The sequence below is a fragment of the Abramis brama genome (assembly GCF_963993115.1).
Source record: "Abramis brama genome assembly, chromosome: 18".
In the NCBI taxonomy this organism is placed as follows: Eukaryota; Metazoa; Chordata; class Actinopteri; order Cypriniformes; family Leuciscidae; genus Abramis; species Abramis brama.
This window is the reverse complement of record NC_139980.1, coordinates 31,250,025-31,269,809: the sequence shown is the minus strand read 5'-3', so window position 1 is coordinate 31,269,809 and position 19,785 is coordinate 31,250,025. Positions and strand designations below refer to the sequence as shown.

Genomic DNA, 19,785 nt, shown 5'->3' with positions numbered 1-19,785 from the left:
TTTAGATGTTAGAGTTGTTTTAATCATTACAATTGTTCAGATAGACTTTACAGAACTTTAAATATAGGGTCAAAATACAAAACTGTATAAAAATATTGAAACATTTTTCAATACATATTACTGCACAGATGGAAACCAACATTGCATATTTAGCTGTTCTTCGGTTTCTATCTGGAAACGGATTCAGTTCCTATTCCTGTTTCCTATTTCAAATAATACTGAAACATTCCTCGTTCCAATAGGTTTCATTGAAGAATTTGTCCTATATTCCATAAAAAAAAGTGCAAGATTTTTTTTTTTTTAACATTAATAATTTAAATTGAAAATAGAAATTGATAAACTAATTCAAAATTAGAATATGTCCTATTGAGATGATTAATCAATTAATGAACACCATATGAACAAACAAAAAAACACTTAGTCCCTGGATGTTATAGACATTTGACACAATCCAAATAAACAAAAATATTACATCCTGATTCAAATGTCACAAAGGTATGTCATACTTTCATTCTCAGGCAAAATAAATCGAAATTCAAGGCTGGTTACAAACTATAAAACATAAACAGTGTCACACAAAAAAAGTTACATGCTACACGATCCATTTTATGATCACATTAGAGTTTGGCTTCAAAAGCTTGTGCTGGAGATGTTTCCAAATGGCTCTAAAAACACAAAACACATCATTAGTAAGATATCAGTGAAACGGCGCCCCCTGACGGCATTAAACCAGATTCATGCAAACATCCACTGGAGGACAGTTAGTGTGTTAGTGGATTAAATAAGGGTTAAATGTTAGTATAGACCAAACAACGAATCTATAGTTAAACACACACACATGAAACATCGTTTAGTATGCTTTTTAAGAGATTTTAATTGCGAGAACTCAGGAAATGTCCTCATAATCCACGTTTACGTTGTAATACCACTGTCATTATACAAATTTGTGTTCTCATAAATCATATAAACAAGCACACACACACAGACACAAAGCTCATGGGCGAAGCGTTTAGATAGAGAAGACAAAAATTATTAACATTGGACTACTGAGATCCAATTGATTGGACACTGAGAATCAAAAGCACATCTGAATCACTTTATAAGCGATAATTAAAATGAAGCTATCAAGTGTGAATCAGACGGGCTAATCACATGTGCCGCCCATACCTGAACCACAGTGCGCAATAAAATCAGGCAGTGATTGATTGGTCACATGTGTGTGGATGGAAGGAGAGACGTCCCACTGTGATCTTGAACGTATGACCTGCCCAACGCTGCCTGTACACACACATACACACACACACACACTGATCTATGAACAGATTTGAAGAGGACGGGTTGAGTAGAAATTGGGGAACAAAACGAGCAGAGAAACAGGTTGATTAAAAAAAAAAAAAAAAAAAGTGGAAAAGAGAATGGCATAAGTGGAAAATTGGAAAGGGAAAACAGGAAAAGTAGAAAAGAGAGATGAGATGAGTGGAAGTTATGAACCAAAGCAGAAAGAGGATGAAATGAGTGAGAAGAGGAAAGCGAATTTCACTACCACTGAAATGATGTGTGTGATGATGCTGAAAATCCAGCTTTGACATCACAGAAATAAACTACATTATAAAAAATATCAAATAGAAAATGGTTATAGTTTACTGTAATATCATTGCACATACATTACAGGGAAATTGGAGTGTGAATGGGATGCGTGGAACAAGGGATATAGCGTGTAAAGATGAGCAGGAGTGATAGTGAAGAACAGGATTGAAGTGTGTTTATAGGGCTGGTATTTCCCACGTTTCATCCAATCACAGCGCTGGAATGTCAACACAATAAAAAGTTCAAAGAAACTGCTGGGATCCTGCTGTGAACCTTTGAAACAAAAGCTAACAATCCAAACCGACCAACTAATAAACACATTTAACAGTCCAATTGAAAAGACTGGAGTTCAAGTTAAAACACAACAACACAGAAACATGAGGAAGAAACAACAGGAGTCATTTTCTCTAGCATCTGCTAGTGATGCACGATATATCGGCCACTATATCGGTATCGGCAGATATATGTTCATTTTTAATGTTAACGTTATTGACCCAATAAGAACATTTGACCGATATATTAAAGCGATAAATAATGTATTATTTCCTTCAGCTGAGACACTTCAGATGTGCATTGTTCGCCATGATGGTTTTGAATTGCTTGAAATATGACTGGAATCACTTTGAAAAGGAAAATCCAGTTAGTAGTTAATAGTTAGTTAAATAGTAAACATGTGCAGCGCAAGTCTGTCATATAGGCGACATACAATTATAATGAAAACATCATTATAATTGTGTGATTGGGACATTACAAGACTTTGTTTTTGTAATCAGGCTCTCAAAAATGATGTAAAAATTTGGATTTAGATTTATCAGCCAATGTATCGGTTATCGGCTTTCAAATATAAAGAATTATCGGTTATCGGTATCCGCCAATATTTTCATATTGGTGCATCTTAGGGACATCACATGTTAGTGGCTGTAAACAGTTATCTGCTGCATCAATCGGCCAAACAGGAAACACACATTTGCAGGAAACACAAAACATGACCTTGTTCCTGGATGAGGAGGTCATGTTAACCGTAATCTGCTTTCTATCACAAATATCTCTCATAAAATCTTAATGTGTAACTGTTTTGCAAGTTTGGTTTGATACTTACAGCTGCCAATGCTTGCTCGTTTGCCAACTGTCTGCGCAGATCTGACTTAATAAAGGCTGAGATAAAGAACAGAAACACGAGACACACATTACGATGGCGTTAACATTAACATCTATCTACTGTAATGACTGATGCATCCTGTGAGCTCTAGTCTATTTGAATTGTGTGTGAATATAAATGGATGAATCCCTCAAAGAACATGTCCAGTTCATATTTAATTCCAAAAATCAACAGAAATAAGATTTTTTTTATGCATTGCAAAATAATTAAATATTTCCTAACTTACAAATGCAATAAATACTGAATGGCCCTAAAATAGATGTAATTTTAATTAGGCAATATATAATAATAATTATTATTAGGTTTAATTTCCATGGGTGACACATCCATGATGATCCATCAAAGGGTTTGGCTATGTTTACGTGGAAGATAATTCTGGTTGGACTTTTGAGATATAAGTCATTGCTCAAAGAGAAAGTAAAAACTTTGTACCTCTACACATCAATGTTATATGAAGGACTATATAATTTCTCCACATGAACTCTTATTGCCTGGAAAATGTGTTGAATATTAACTAGGAAGTCTTTAAATGATCCACAACAACAATCTGGATAACTGCAGCGAACATTATTATTGTAATTATATTAGATTGTATAATATAATTTTATAACATGTGACAACTTTCCACCCTTGTCTTGAGAACACAGTTCATCTGACTAAAATCTACCTCAAATTGAATCTAATGGGACAGGCGAGTCACTGAAGGGGTACCGAGATCCGGTTCTGTGTTTGTACTGTTAAGTATTTTTGCTGTACCTGTCCCAAAACAATGTCACTTATTCTATATTTACACAATCCAGTGTTTTTTCTGTGTGTTTAATAGCTCATATATTAACTGAAACATTAGAGGACACTGCAGCTTTCATAATGTCACTCATGCACATGAATGTTAATACAATGCTTTCCAAGAAGCATTATCATCACCGGGAATCAAAACGTTTGAAAGCAACTACAGTTCATAGGACCAGAGTAAAAAATACAAAGCAGTTCCTCAAGTGTGAACTCTGTACTGGATCAAAGAGGAACAACTAGTCAGGTAGACGAGCATTGAGCGATCTGCACCTGTAATGAAGGTTCCTATCAGCAGGAAGGCACATAAAAAGAGATTTCCAGTCAGCGTATTGAACGAGTCCATAATTTTCCCCTGACAGATCGTAAATATGATCCCAAATACCTGTAGTAAGAAACACAATGTCCATTAGGGTTGTTGGCAACTTTATATAAACTCTATAAAATAATATAAAACTCCAAAAATAAGACAACTGGAGCCTAGGGGTGTGACGAGACGCTTACTCCACGAGACGAGACGAGACACGAGATTGGGTTCACGAGAACGAGACAAGACGAGATTTTTACACAATTTTTAAGAAATCCTCAATGATGAAATATATGAATGGAAAATAGTCTTTTATTCAACTGAAAATCACAAAATGCAAAACAATTTAGGTGCATTTTGAAATCAACTTGTAATGAATGTTATTTTACTTCTATTTTAATGAATTCTATGCAGTAAAGGACATGCAAACACTGCAAAATGTTTTGCTATAAACTCTACCGTCTGGCTTCTCCCCTGTACGATTTCACATGAGAAATCTAACTCCTTTCCACAAATCGAACATAAAAAATAAATAAAACAGTATAAATAAAATAAATATAAATAACTGAAATAACACTTTAAATGCAAACAGTGTGTATCCATAATCAAAGTACTGCTCTCTCAAAACTACAAGTTCAAACAGAAACCAATTTTTTCTTCAAGCATGAAAAAGAGATAAATTAACTACACAGAACAGACTAAGATTATGGTCATGTTCTTTTTCAAGAATATAAGCATGTCGACGATTTCTGGCAGCAGTTGAGACCTTTGGGCAGTAACTAGGGCTGCACGATATGAGGAAAAGCTGCGATGTGCGATAACATTGTTTAATATTGCGATGTCGATATGACTTGTGATATGTGAATGTTAGCTATACTGTTCCCATGTCTTAGTGCTTTAATAGGTTCTTTGCGCGATAGGTCAAATGTTTATTACCTGCCTGTTTCAGATTACACTATTTTAGCGCGATTTTGGCACGATCCGTTTCGTGGAGATTCGTAAAGGACAACGGGCGTCGGGACGCAAGATTCGATCGTTTCATTTCGTATAGTGTGTCATAGTGGGCGACAACCTACGCGTCTGCGATGCTTCAGGACATCACGACAGAAAGACTAGCTTGTTTAATTTTAACGGTCCTCCACGACGGGTTGAGTGTGAGCGAGAGTGAGTGTGCGCGAGTGAGTGAGAGTGCGAGCAACAGTGAGTGTGCGTGTGTGCGCGCGCGAGTGAGCGTGTGTGTGTGTGTGTGTGTGCGCGCGAGTGAGTGAGTGAGTGAGCGAGGGACAGTGAGTGTGTGTGTGTGCGCGGAGTGTGTGTGTGATTGGCCCGGCACACAAATGATTTAAAAGTGGCAGGGGCATCTTCAATACTAATTTCACCCTCATGCTGCATCACGCTGACATCACAACAACTCACGAGACAAAGTTTCACCTCGACGAGAAATCTCGTCGCGTTTTAATCTCGCGAGATCTCGTAACACGAGATCTCGTCACACCCCTACTGGAGCCTCTTATAAACAGTTTATAAAACGCATAATTCTGGTCCTTGCTGCTGATTGGTCAATAGCAATGTTTTATTTAACATGAAGCTTGACTATGACCGCTTCAGTGAAAATATCTGAAGCCGGGCTGAGGCTACAGGAGTTCAGGACCCTGGAGTCAGGATTCAGGATCAGGATCGTTCCTATGTTTGTTTCCTAGTTATTCTCCTTGGTTACTGATTACATTCTTCAGTAGGGGTGTGACGGTTAGTATATAACCGTGAGACCGACGGTTATAGTTGAACACCGTCATTAGAACTCTATAAACGCCAAAACCGTGTTATTAAAATATTTTTTACAAACATTTTTTATCATAGAGAATGTTTAAATACTAATTAAAAACAATTGTTAACAGTCTGTGTCATTAATGGTCTACGTCGTTTCCAACTGTATTTGATTCTTTGCCAAGTACCCCCTGACCGACCGCCAATCATTTGAGATAGAAATAAAAGCTATGATATAGTGATGTGCCATCATTATGAGATTTATTAAACAAATGAAAAACATTTGCAATAATAAACATTAGCAATGAACATTTGCAATGGCGAGACATGGTTTTTACCACTTAATGAAGTTTTGCTTTGTAGAAAGCCTTTCTTTAAAGCGAATTTCGTTTTGTACAAATTGTATATTAATTTGAATAAATGTTTAATCAACCAATTGCATGTATTTAATAAATAAAAAGCAAATATAGGAGACAATATAATAACCGTGACATCGAGGCTCCGATGCGCCACGTTCACTTGCATTGCATTGTGAAGTTGAACTAGAGCGCATCTCATCGTAAATGAATGAAACTCAGCGTAGGCCTATGCCTCATACATTAGCATTAAATATCTTTGCTGCATCCTTTCTAGAACAGACAAGGGCTTTCTTGCGGCTCGCATCAGCAGAGCACTGCATCGTCCATAGACCGCAAAACAATCAGCGGATGGCGGGCGGGTGCGGCTTTGAAATCTGGTCAAAAAACGTTGGTGCTGATGATGAGTTTTGTGATGCGGTTGCGGATGAACTAATACCCCATCCGTGTATCTCTATTGATAACAACATTGAACACTACACAAATATTAATTTTATTCAAACTAAGTTGTCCTATAACAGACGAGCGTCGCCCCCATCAGATTTGAGACCATCTGTAAATATTCTCCTTATATGCGTGATGCAACCAGAATTCATAATCGATTTAAAAACTCCTGTAGTCTGAGCCTGTCTTTAGAAACATAATACAAAGAGGTTTTGACAGTATATTGTTTATGTATTTCAGCAAAAATAACTGTTTATTTTTTATTTAATGAAGTATGAGAGACGTTATGTCCCATCATTCACCTTTAAATGGTTAGTTCATCCAAAAATGAAAATTTTGTGTCATTAATTGCTCACCCTCATGTAATTCCAAACCCGTAAGACTTTCGTTCATCTTCAGAACACAAATGAAGATCTGTTGAGCTTTCTGTCTCTCCATTGATAACTACGCAACTACCACTTTCAAGAACCAGAAAGGTAGTAAAGACATCATTAAAGTAATTCACGTGACTTCAGTAGTTTAACCTCAATTTATTTAAGTGCTTTGTTTAAAAAAAAAAAAAAAACGTGATTTACAAAATATTAATCTCCAACTAGCGTTCATGTGTACGCATGCATGTTGTGTTGACACGAGAGCGAACATTTTTACGTGAACGCAGCTCGGAGATTAAATTATGTTTTTTTGTGCAAACAAAGCACTCGCGTCACTTCAGAAAATTGGATAAAATTGGTTTGGAACGACATGGGGGTGAGTAAAAGATGACAAAATGTACATTTTTGGGTGATCTATCCCTTTAATTTTGATTTTCTTGTGTAATCCATATGGATATTTATTTGGCTAGCCTTTTTTTTGTAATGTTTTTAAATAAATATCACACACATACCTGTGCGGAGCAGTTCAGAAGTCCTGAAGACGTCCCCTCAGACTCTGGGTAAGTCAATTCGACGGCAAACTCAAAACCGAGGGGAAGATAACCCGTCATGAAGAACCTGCGTCAGTAACACACAAACAAAAAGATTTTGGGCAAAACGTTTTGCGTTTTTCAAAAAAAAAATTAAAATGAGAAAATATATGTATTTTTTTGTTGCAAATTTCATCTGACCATTCACAGCATGAACAACAGTAAAAATCTTCTCATACCCGAGGGTTCCCGCTGTGATAAAGACCACCCACAGGTGACCCAAATTCAAGGTAAAAGCATAAATCACCATGCCCACCAGGGACATCAGATACACAGCCAGAGTGGTTTGTCTGTGGAGACATCACATAACAGAGACATGGGACAAATCCTTCATCAGGATCCAACATGTCCTAGTATGACTGAAGGAGTGAGATCATATCATTAATAGCAGCTGAAAATAAATGTAGATCCAGTTGCTTTAGTACAATAGCATCTGCTAGATATCTGGGCATTTCTTCAACTATTAGCACTTTCAAAAATTATATTTTTTTTGGATGGTTAAAGTAGTTGGTTTTGGTGGAAATTATGGCACAACTGTGGGACAATCGTAATTTGTGTAACAAAATATAATTTTCACATTTATATAATTTATGATTGCTTTACACTTTGTTTAGATCATGGGTTTGCTTTAAAAATGCTATATTTTTATAATGGATTTTCATATAATATATATATATATATTTTAAAAAAAAAGAAATTAATACTTTTATTCAGCAAGGATGCATTAAATTGAATTGAAATCCGTAAAAATAATATTAATAGAAATTCTAAGTGTTTCTTGAGCAGCAAATCAGCATTTTAGAATGATTTCTGAAGGATCATGTGACACAGAAGACTGGAGTAATGATGCTGAAAAACCAGCTTTATCACAGGAATAAATTATATTTTAAAATCTATTCAAATAGAAAACAGTTATTTGAAATTGTAACAATATTTCTCAATACGACTGTTTTTACTCTATTTTTGATCAAATAAATGCAGCCTTGGTGAGAAGAAGAGACTTCTTTCCAAAACATTAAAAAAAGTGTACAGATCCCAACCTTTTGAATGATAGTGTATGTAAAAGGCATTTGAAAAAAAAAAAGCAAAACTGTTTTAAATGAATTCCATTGACACAAAACGGCCATTAATTGTATTATTAATCTGATATTTCAGTTCAGTAGTGTGAGTGTGGTGGTAAGTGTAAACAAAGCTGAGTAAAAGAAACATCACAATGCCCAGGAGGGGAAGACATGCTGCATGGGGTCAAATGCACTGAAGCAAAAGGTCACCGAGGCCTAGGTTCATGGATCAAAGAGGCAAACACCTGGAAAAACACACTAAACCAAAGCATATGAACAGACTCACAGGGGGGAAAGGACTCAATAATACACTTATCTTCAAGGAGGAATGAAGACAAATATTTATCAAGCACTGTCACTGCCTGAAGGACATTTGAAGATTGGTTAGGATTGAAGTCCAGCCTCTTACTTGTATGTCTTAGATCGGTCTAACCAGATTCCACAGATGAGGGAACCCACCATGCCAGCGATCACGATGGTGAGGCCGATCCTGCCGGCGTTCACCTCCTCTCCCTGTTAAAACCAGAGCAAACTTTCTCTGTTTTACCACAATATGTCAGACTAAGGTCAGTTCTTCTGGATTAATGAATAAAAGGAAAAATGGAAACCCACAAACTTCCACCAGTAATGCTAATGATGAAGTTAAAATTCACTGGAATCAATTCAGTTATGTAAATTGAGTGTAGGTCATGGGCGCTCATGATTGGTTGGACAGGCGGAGGGGCTTACAGGATAGTGTTCAATGATCATTCGGTTGAGAAGCGTACTGACAGCATAGAAACAGCCAACATTCAGCCCTGAGGAAAGACAGATGAAGTCAAAAACATAAAAAAAGCATTTTTAAAAAGCCTGCCAAAAAAGACTTAACACAGAACATCTGGATTCAGACTATAGATTTGATGTGTATCTAGTAAGCAGTAAACGTATTCACATTTCTGAAGCAGCTGTGAAGACATAAAGAGCTCTGCATTCCTGCAGGTTTATTTCTGTCAATGTTCAGCCAGGTCAAATGCAGCTACAGGCTTCTCGTGCCAGTGTTACACAGCTGTTTGTGTGTGTGTGTGTGTGTGTGCAGATGGATCATAAACTCAGTGTGCAGCGTTAATGTAGTATATGCTCACCAAGCAAAGCAAAGATGACAATTCATTCGTTCAGCATTAGCTTTTTACTTTAAAAAAACCCAAAAAACATCACGAGCTAGACATAAGCATATCAATCAATCAATCAATCAATCAATCAATCAAATATAGAAATAATATATTTATATAATATACCAATTTTTTTATGTTTTAGAAAGATCTCAGAGGATGCCTTTATTTGATAAAAAAATCTGTAAAAAACACTAATAATGTTGAACATTATTACAATTGAAAATAACTGTTTTCAATTGTTATACATTTTAATCTATTCCTGTGATTAAAGCTGAATTTTCAGCATCATTACTCCAGTCTTCAGAGTCACATGATCCTTCAGAAATCATTTTAATATGATGATTTGCTGCTCAAGAAACATTTCTGATTATTATCAGTGTTGAAAACGTTCAAAAGAACAGCATTAATTTGAAATAGAAATCTTTTGTAACATTATGAAAGTCTTTACTGTCACAATTTAATGTGTACTTTCTAAATAAAAGTATTAATTTCTTTCTTTTTCTTTCTTTCTTTAAAAAAAAATAAAAAAATGTAATTGTGGTCTTACTGACCCCAAACATTTGAATGGTAGTGTATATTTGTATATTTATATTAGTGTATATCACTTAGATTTGGGTATCACAATATATATATATTTGGGTTTAAATACATAACAAGTCAAATTCACAGCAATTAATTAAAACATGATGTAAATAATATTTTATTTTAGACAGACAGGAAAAATAACATGGCTGAAGCTGCTGTGTAATCCTTGGCTGTCTGGTTTGGGACTAGCAGGTTTGAGGAACTGGTGCGAAAACAATTTTAACATTACCGCATTTTTAGCACCAGCACCCTGTTTACGATATTATGGATCGAGTCCCTTCAGTGTAAGACTATGGATTTTTTTTTTTTTTATAGTGCACCATGTGACTATGACTGTAATAAAAGCACATGCGTGATTGGAGGAATCATTTATGTCTGAAGTTTAATAATTAGTGTTAGGAGCATGTTCGAATCACAAACCCCAAGTATGAGCAACAGTAATAGAGATGTTTACATTAGCAAACAGCACTGACTATAGAACTATTCATGTTAAAGCTCTCAGTAACAAACTATGACTGTGTTTAAATGGCAGCAAGCATAATGAACCCCAGTTTGAGGTCTTGAATGGCTCCGTTGTGCTCAGAGAGATATTCACCATAAGTGATGACGAGGAGGATGAAGGCTTTGTTGCGGAGCAGCCTGAGAATGGAAGCTGTATAGGAGTAGCTCTCCGGAGAGATCTGCCGAGCCGCGGCCTGAGAGTGGGTGGGAGGGATCTCCGGACGCTCCTGAAACACTGACAGGAACATAAAACACAAAATTCAAACTCATCCAATCACCAAAACTCTTCATTTACTGCAGCACTGATCTGAGTCCAGTTTCATTGTGTAACTGGACACTACAGCTCTCAAGCTTACTGTTCAAAATAGTTTTCAGTAATTCAAATTAAAATGAAATTAAAATGAAATATTAGATGAAAAACTAACTGAAACAAATAAGTACATGTAAAGTACTAAATAAGTTCCTAGTACTAAAACTACTAAAACTGAAAATTAAAGCTAAATAAAGCTATAAAAAATAATAAAAACGTTGCATAATAAAACTATGTACAGGAGCAAATCACAAATTTACAAAATCTTTAACCAAAACCTATTTTTAAAAAATAAATAAAATCTAATTCAAAATATTAATAAATAATATAATAGTAAATAAATAATACTAAAATAACACTGCAACCATCATAACAGCAAGGCTGTTCGTTTAATATAAAATATAAGAAGGCTGTAACAAAATATAGGCAGCAAAATAATGCCTTCTAGGATACACTCTTTTTGGGGAAAATGTAAGACAGGATTAATGCATTTTCAGGCAATCCCAGAATGCATTGGAAAAAATTCATCCAAGATGCCTAGTTTTTGATACAAAGCTAATATGTTTGCTAATTTAAATCATTTAAAAAGAAAAGAAGTTTGAAAGAAGTGAATGCTTAAATACTAAAGAATGAAATGATGGTCAGTTGTGTCAGTGTGTTAAAGCGAATGAATTCACCATGTTATAACATCTGGGAATGTTTGTGTTGGAGTAAAAATTTAGCCTGCTGTCCCCAAAACTGCAGGTGACTGAACTCTGTCATGTTTGCTTTTTTTAAACATGCACTAGACATTAAAAACTCTGCAGTGGGATTTAAGCTGTAGAAACATTAGACAGAAACACTAAAATCTGCTAGACTTGTTATTAACCAGAGAATTAAATAACAGACCGCCTAAACTGTTTATTTCAAGGGAAATTAAGAAAAAAGTTCACCTAAAAATAAAATATGTCATCATAACTCACCATCATGTTGTTGCAGGCTGCATGAGTTTGTTTTCTTCCATGGAACACAAAAGGAAAAGCTAGCAGAATAACCCCAGGTGTTCATTGATATACAATCAAAATAAGGAAGGGAGCTCCAAAAATTACAAAAAGCACAACATGATGAATTAAAGGATTAGTTCACTCAAAAATGAAAATGATCCCATAATTCACTCACCCTCAAGCCATCCTAGGTGATTATGACTTTCTTTTTTCAGCTGAACACAATTGGCGTTATATTAAAAACTATATACATCCTGGCTCTTCCAAGCTTTATAATGGGAGTGAATAGACTCTGAGTTTTTGAAGTGCATCCATCCATCCATCATAAAAGTAATCCATACGACACCAGTGGCTTAATAAAGGCCTTCTGAAGAAAAATATCTATATTTATAACTTTATAAACTATAATCACTGGCTTCCGGGAACGGCCATATGCAAGTCGGGAGAGTGACCTCTGACCCGACGTACGATGTATTGACGAACGCAGAAGCGCAGAGGATAGAGCAAAACAAAAATCACGAATTAGAAGTCTAAAACGAATTTTTTTAAAAGAGAAATGTCGAGGAGCTTGAGTTTGTTGCCCAGCACTATTAGTTTGAACCGTGAGAGCGGTCTACTCTCACCTAAGATTACACTACTCCTACATCCTACATACGTCATGCGTAGGGTCAGAGGTCACTCTTCTGCCGGAACTAGACTTGCATACGGCCTAGGGGTGTGTAACAATACATCGATATGGATCGATGCATCGATCAAACGTCTAACGATACGATGCATCGACGCCACACGTAAAATATCGATATAAGGTACCTTTATTTTGACACTCTTCACATCCTCACATAACGTCCGTCTACGCATTTCTTCCCCAGTGTGTCTTTGAAACATTAATCTCCTCAGCTGAAATAGCCTGACAAGATTGACTGAACCCTAAACACGTTTTGTCACAAAGGCCGGTATTGTCCATTGTCAAGGGATCATGAGTTCATGTTTTACAGCAGAAACAGACAAGCACCCTTGGTGTTTGTGAACACATCCTGATAAGTCCGTTTTAGCGAATCAGCGCACAATATTCAGGTCAGGTGACAAGACTGCTAGGCACTTCGAAAAGACGCACTAGCTGAGAGGAGTTTCGTCAAAGCTGACTAAAAGTGATCGAGGATGGATAATTTCAATGAACTTGATGATACCTAAAAGCTGAAACGGTTTCACAGAACCTTGCTAAAGCGTTGGTAGTTAGAGGTGAGGGAAAAGCTCCCTGTAGTGCGTGTACATTAATCACAACAACAAAGTTTGTCAGGCGTGTATGTCAGAGGACGTTCCAAAGATTAACTGAGTGTTTTATTATATATCATGGCAATTACTTGGTTTTGTTTAACTCTGAAACATGAAATGTGGAGTCATCTACTTTTGTCAAAAAATGACTATTGGAGTTATCTGCCTGTGCAATTTTCACAAGTTTAATAAAAGTTTAATAAAAAGTTAATGTTATATATTTTGGTTGCATTTGTGAGTTACTGGTTGTGTAAACTTGGCACATAATATCTAAAAATCGATATAGCCCTGAATCGAATCGTATCGCAGAATTTTGATTGAGGTATCGGCAAATATCGTATCGTGATGAACTGTCCGATTTACACCCCTAATACGGCCGTTGCCGGAGGCCAGTTATTATAGTTTATAATGTTATAAATATGGATTTTTTTCTTCAGAAGCCTGAAGCCATATGGATTACTTTCATGATGGATGGATACACTTTTTTGAAGATTCAAAAATTCGGACTCTATTCACTCCCATTATAAAGCTTTGAAGAGCCAGGATATTTTTTTAACATAATGCCAATTGTGTTCAGCTGAAAGAGGAAAGTCATAATCACCAATGATGGCTTGAGGGTGAGTGAATTATGGGATAATTAATTTTGGGGGTGAAATAACCCTTTAACAGACAGACTTTGAATAAATTCAAAGTCATAAGGAAAACTTTTATGCTACTTTTGTTGAACTTTTAACAGGCCGTAACATTTTCTAAAATACCTCCTTTTGTGATCCATGGAAAAATAAGTCATTCATGTCTGGAATGACATGAGGGCGAGTACGCTTTTGGCATGCAAATATCTTATGCAATAAAATCTTCTTTTTATTGTCTAGGCAAACATTTTAGCTTGTGAGAACAGAACTGAATGCACGTGAGTGTTGCTCAAAATGTGACAGGAGGCTTTGTGGTCACGTCATGATAAAAATCGGAAGCTCAGCATTTAAAAGGCCACATAAAGGCATATAAAGAGTGAGCAAAATATGTTGAAAAAAAATCTCATTTCCCCTTCTGTCATTTGTACTAAAGGTCAGATAATCATCAAGCAATAACATGCTCCATTTCCACTCATACAAGCAGACTTACAATATAACAGGCACATTGATCATTTATATATTTGTATGCATAACTATTAACAAATTTATGTTTTTGTACATGCAGGAAGAACACAGCAAGACTCAACAGAAGAGAAACAGAAACAGACACACACTAAAGAAAAAGAGGAACAGACACACAGTAAAAAACAGTCAAATATAATCACACCAATCTAGTGAGCAATCTCGCTGCCTAATGCCTACACAGGCTTCTGCCTTCTAAGATAGCACCCTAATCTTCACGGAAACTCTCTATATAGGGAGCAACTCCACGTGCCACACAAATAGACTTTTTTTAATCAAGTTTGATTTAAGCATTTTTCTAAGATAGTTTTCAATAATCAAACAATAATCAATTTTAATTTGATTCATTTATAATCAATATTTTTCTTGCATTATTTGCTATCTTCGATTTATGTTTCACTGAATTCATCACAATGCATTGTGGGATTGTCTTTTCTGTGAAGGACATGTGCATTATTTTGGCTAAAAGAAGATATAAGGCATCATTATAATTAAAGGGATAGTTCACCCAAAAATTTTAATTCTGTCATAATTTACTCATCCTCACGTCGTTCCAAACCCATACAAATTTTGTTCATCTTTAGAACACAAATTAAGATATTTTTAATTAAATCTGAGGGATTCCTGTCCCTACATTGAAAGTCTATTCACCCAAAACTCTGAAGCTTCAAAATGTCCATAAAGAGATTGCAAAAGAAATCCATACGAGTCTTCTGAAGAAACTTGCGTGATGAACAGACTTTAATTTTGAACTGAGTTTTGGGTGAATAGACTTTCAATAGAGGGACAGAAATCTCTCAGAATCATTAAAAAGTTAATAAGATGAACAAAAGGCTAATGGGTTTGGAACGACATGAGTGAGAAACTGATGACATAATTAATTTTTTTTGATGAGCTTTCCCTTTAATTTCTATATCTTTTGGAACAACCTTCATGTCAGGAGCACGTTTTAAAATACTCCCTCGGTAAACAGCTCACTATGTTTTGGAATAGAACAATATTGTGGCAATAGTATAACTAACGTTTGCACTTACCAATGACAACCAACACAAATAGGAATGTGGCCAAACCCGCTGTTATGTAGAACATGACTCTGATGTGAGACGCTAACTTGTCCAGATCGTCCACATTTGGAACCAGTATTGGTGGAACGAGGAAGCCGATTGCAATCCCCAACTGAAAAACACAAACATCTGTGAGGTTCAAAATGAAGCAGTGCAGGACATACATACTGAACACAAGTACATAAACGTACATAAATTGCTTGATTTCAAACAAACTTGTGATTTTAAAATTGCACTCGCTAGCAAGGCCTTGATCTACATGGGACACTAAAGACTCTCATGAAATTATATGTGGTTGCATAAACATCACATTTATCAACATAATTGTTTCAACCTGCGCTCATTCTTAATTTTTCTTGGCTTTAAACAGAGGTTTTCAAATGGGTTTCAGGAACCCATGGAAAAGTTTAGAGAAAAATAGCATGAACAATGTAAAAAAAAATAAAAAAATTTATATATTATATAAGTTTAGGGGCCAGATTTACGAACAACTTGTGCCGGCGCAAACCCTCTTTTGGCGTTAAAAAACTACTGTCAGGATTTACTAAAGGCACGCAGTGAAAAATGAACGCTGAAAAGGCGTGAACAGGGTCATTTTTGCGGCTGACATTATTGCCATATGCATTTGTAGGAGTTTCCCATTCCGACGCAAAACTTATGGGAGAGTATTTAAATTAATCATGCAAGATGAATTACTAAGGTTTGACTATAGTCAATTTACTGTTTTTTTGCACCATTATTTATTATTCTTAGGTATGCAAAGATCACATTCTCTAGGTGACCTTATAATTGTGTTAAGATTACATGTTAGACATAGTTGTATATGATGAAATATATTTAGGATTTAATAACTATGTCTAACATGTAATCTTTCATGTAATCTTTCATCACTGTCAGCAAACATATGATGCTCTCTGAAAGACACACTGAAACACAAACCTTGAAAGAGTAAGATAAGCTTCAGTAAAGCTCAAGCTTCAAGGTTTGTGTTTCAGTGTGTCTTTCAGAGAGCATCATATGTTTGCTGACAGTGATGAAAGACTGTAAAGCAAAGGTTGTGAGGATAGCCCTTATATGGGTGTTTTAGGCAAATGACCTTGGGACCTTGCACCTTAGAACAAGTTTAAGGACAAATTCAGGGGTGTACGCATGATGTGATGTGAAGTTATATTATGCTTTCTATTGACAGCTGTAGTTTTTAATGTTTTTTATCAGTGTTTCCCAACCTTTTTTGTGTGTGTGTGTGTGTGTGTGTGTGCCACAGAACAGTTTTAAATTTGCATTGCTTCAAATGGCATATTAAAACTAGATATTATATTAAAAGTAGTACTCACATTCAATGTGAAACTTGAGTTTAAGTCAGGTAGGAACACAATAAGGTCATATAGGTAGCTATATGATGTTGATGGTGATTTTTTTTGGATAATTTCCAAGGCACAGTGGTTGGGAAACACTGCATACATTTAACAGTTCTCCTAATGTTGGGTAGACAAAAAAGTTAATGTAAAAACCTCATATATTAAAACATTTGAAATATTTTTCCAAGTAATATTTCATAGTATTTTTACAGTATAAATTGAGTCTTTATACATGAAAATATATAGTTGTCTTTTACATTTTAGGAAGGGGGTCCCTCGCAAGAGGATCATCTGAAGGTCCATGGCATTAAAAAGTTTGAAAACCCCTAGCTGATGAAAAATAAAGACTCAGACTCAAATGTGACCCTGGATCACAAAACCAGTCATAAGTCGCACTGGTATATTTGTGGCAATAGCCAACAATACATTGTATGGGTCAAAATGATCGATTTTTCTTTTATGCCAAAAATCATGAGGATATTAAGTAAAGATCATGTTCTATGAAGATATTTTGTAAATTTCCTACCGTAAATATATAAAACATGTATTTTTGTGAGCGAATGTAGCACAATCATTAACATAAATGGACAACTTTAAAGGCGATTTTCTCAATGTTTCGATTTTTTTTGCACCCTCAGATTTTCAAATAGTTGTATCTCGACCAAATAGTGTCCTATCCTAACAAACCATACATCAATGGAAAGCTTATTTATTCAGCTTTCAGATGATGTATACATCTTAATTTCAAAAATATGACCCATGTGACTGGTTTTGTGGTCCAGGGTCACAAATGAGAAATCTCAACTTGGCCAAACATTGGCTCAACCAATGATGAAAGATTGTGGGAAGGACTCTCTGTTTGCGGACCAATAGCATATGAGGCGTGTTCAGGATACCTGTGTGGAAACAGTCATTATTTTTGTAGTTACGTTTAATGCCGCTAGTGGCGCAGAAATTCCGCTTTAATTTTCACAGTACAGTACAGATAAATGAGCAATGACTTTATTCTTTTGAAACCCACCTGATTTCCGAAGACCCCGATGGAGCATGCAGTGGACACCTCATTCGACCCGAACCACACCGATGCGATGCGCGAGGGCATCCCGAGAATAAACACCTGAGCCACGGAGCACATGAACTGACCCAAAATTGTCACGGGGAAAAGGTCCGGTCTCGCGCTGGCCACCTTGATCCACGTGCCAGCACAATTCAGAGCCGTGGCCACGAGCGCGATGACCCTCAGACCTTTTTTATCCAAGAGCCACGAAACGGGGAAAATGAGAGGAATGTACGTCAACATGTAAATCATGGACATCCAGTCAATGGCGAAAGAGTCCACGCCGTAGAAGCGCATGAAGATATTGTTGATGATTCCGTATTGAATCCATTGATACGAGTTACACAGCGAATATGAGCTGAATAATAACACCATGATCCATCTCTTTCTATATAAATGCGTTTCCGGCGGTGGGTTGTGATGTTCAAGACTCACCTCAGCATCAGTCATGGCTGCTTTTGAGAAATATATATTATCATTTACCTCTCCTTCCACTGACTTTGATTCATCTCCCATTTTCACTCGATTCAACCGCGTTCAGAACTTTTTCGAGGTAATATTCATTCATTCAAGTTGAATCACAAATGTCATGTTGAGGATAGTTACGCCTGTCAATCTACTGGAACTCAGTGCGGTTCTATAAGTCATGTCAAACTCTGTTCTGATTTAATACTTACTTGACATGACATACTAATGATATATCACCTGAGTTTAAATACTAGTGGATAAACTTCCCATAATACTTCGATGTATGTTCATCCGCTGCTCTCGCACGAGAAACTCTTCCAACATTCGTTGAAAGTTTCGCCACAGTGATGAAGCTTCTGACGTAGAACAATAACTAACTAGATGAGAAATTACAAACGAAGAAATGCTAGAAAGGGGCGGAGCTTAACTGTAACGCTGTCATGTGACAAGTAGAAAAACTTACCCTAAATATTTTCTTTCTTTCTTTCTTTCTTTCTTTCTTTCTTTCTTTCTTTCTTTCTTTCTTTCTTTCTTTCTTTCTTTCTAGTTGTAAATCTAAGACCAAATAAAAAAAGAAAGCATTTAAAAAAGAAAGAAAGAGGGGAACTCGTTACTTTCGTAAAGACTTAACATACTTTTTTCTTTAATTCTTTCCGAGTTAGGGACATGAAGAATTATTAAGCAATTTTATTAAACACGAATACACAAATGAAGCCAAATCTAAGCGCACATCACAATGGATATATAAAAAGTACTTGACGGTGGTACAGCAAAATGTGCCATTTGTTTAACAAATTAAACGCCATCTAGTACATCACGTGGTATCTGTTACTTTTCTCAGCGCTGTCAGGGTGAACAAGTCGGTTGTTAGGGCAGAGTAATTTATTGAATTATTTTACAGAAATGCCTGGTGTGTATTTCGCTTTTTATTCCATTTACCAATCCTTTAAATTAATATATTTAAGATTATCATTATAATTTTGCCCCAGTAAGGTAATAAAAAAAAAACTTTGACCTTTGAATGCGACTCAGAGCGATCATTCTACTTTATGATCCGTCGAGCGCCTCCTGGAGGAGAACACTGTTAGTCGCATCGAACAACATTAATCGCATAGAAAACATTTAAATTAGTTCCTCTAATGCCTCCATTTAGGTTTTGTGGCGGATAAAGCGGAGAAGGCGCCCTCTGCTGGGATGGAGTTAGGCTACTGGTGAAGTTTGTCTAGGCCTTTTTTCTTTATAAATTATACATTTAAAACAATTGATGGTAACACTTTATTTCGATAGTCCACTTTAGACATTCTACTAACTATAAGTAACTTTGCAGCTACATGTCAATAACTGTCATTAGAGGATTAGTAGACTGTCAGCTTAATATCTGCTAACTCTTTATTTTGTTTGTCCCCCAACAGATATTTTATTGACTATAAGTAACTTGGCAACTACAAGTCAAC

At 36.0% G+C, this 19,785-nt stretch overlaps 1 protein-coding gene across 7 annotated transcripts; it reads right to left on the bottom strand.

Annotated features, from left to right (window-relative positions):
- Positions 1 to 18,706, bottom strand: flvcr2b (FLVCR choline and putative heme transporter 2b). 7 transcript variants are annotated; one of them, XM_084090634.1, is made up of 13 exons: positions 17,828 to 17,870; positions 17,064 to 17,136; positions 16,783 to 16,923; positions 15,419 to 15,560; positions 10,760 to 10,900; positions 9,158 to 9,225; positions 8,838 to 8,941; positions 7,547 to 7,657; positions 7,290 to 7,395; positions 3,809 to 3,920; positions 2,687 to 2,742; positions 1,168 to 1,278; positions 1 to 665 (listed from the first exon to the last, which is right to left on the bottom strand). In XM_084090634.1, the coding sequence occupies exons 3-12, from the start codon at positions 16,909 to 16,911 to the stop codon at positions 1,210 to 1,212; spliced, it is 1,038 nt and encodes a 345-aa protein (XP_083946760.1). In that variant the 5' UTR covers positions 16,912 to 16,923; positions 17,064 to 17,136; positions 17,828 to 17,870; the 3' UTR covers positions 1 to 665; positions 1,168 to 1,209. The 7 variants fall into 7 exon arrangements, with proteins under 7 accessions (XP_083946760.1, XP_083946761.1, XP_083946762.1 ...); XM_084090635.1 differs by lacking the exon at positions 17,064 to 17,136 and having other exon boundaries at positions 17,828 to 17,941; XM_084090636.1 differs by lacking the exon at positions 1,168 to 1,278 and having other exon boundaries at positions 17,828 to 17,874.
- Positions 18,707 to 19,785: the final 1,079 nt, after the last annotated feature.

Bases quoted from the DNA above. Each gene is read 5' to 3' on its own strand.
- flvcr2b (XM_084090632.1), bottom strand. From the start codon at position 18,379: ATGGGAGATGAATCAAAGTCAGTGGAAGGAGAGGTAAATGATAATATA. The intron at 7,396-7,546 runs GTATGAGAAGAT...TTACTGACGCAG, and splicing joins ATCACAGCGGGAACCCTCGG to GTTCTTCATGACGGGTTATC. The intron at 1,279-2,686 runs GTAAGTATCAAA...GTGTGTGTACAG, and splicing joins ACGAGCAAGCATTGGCAGCT to GCAGCGTTGGGCAGGTCATA.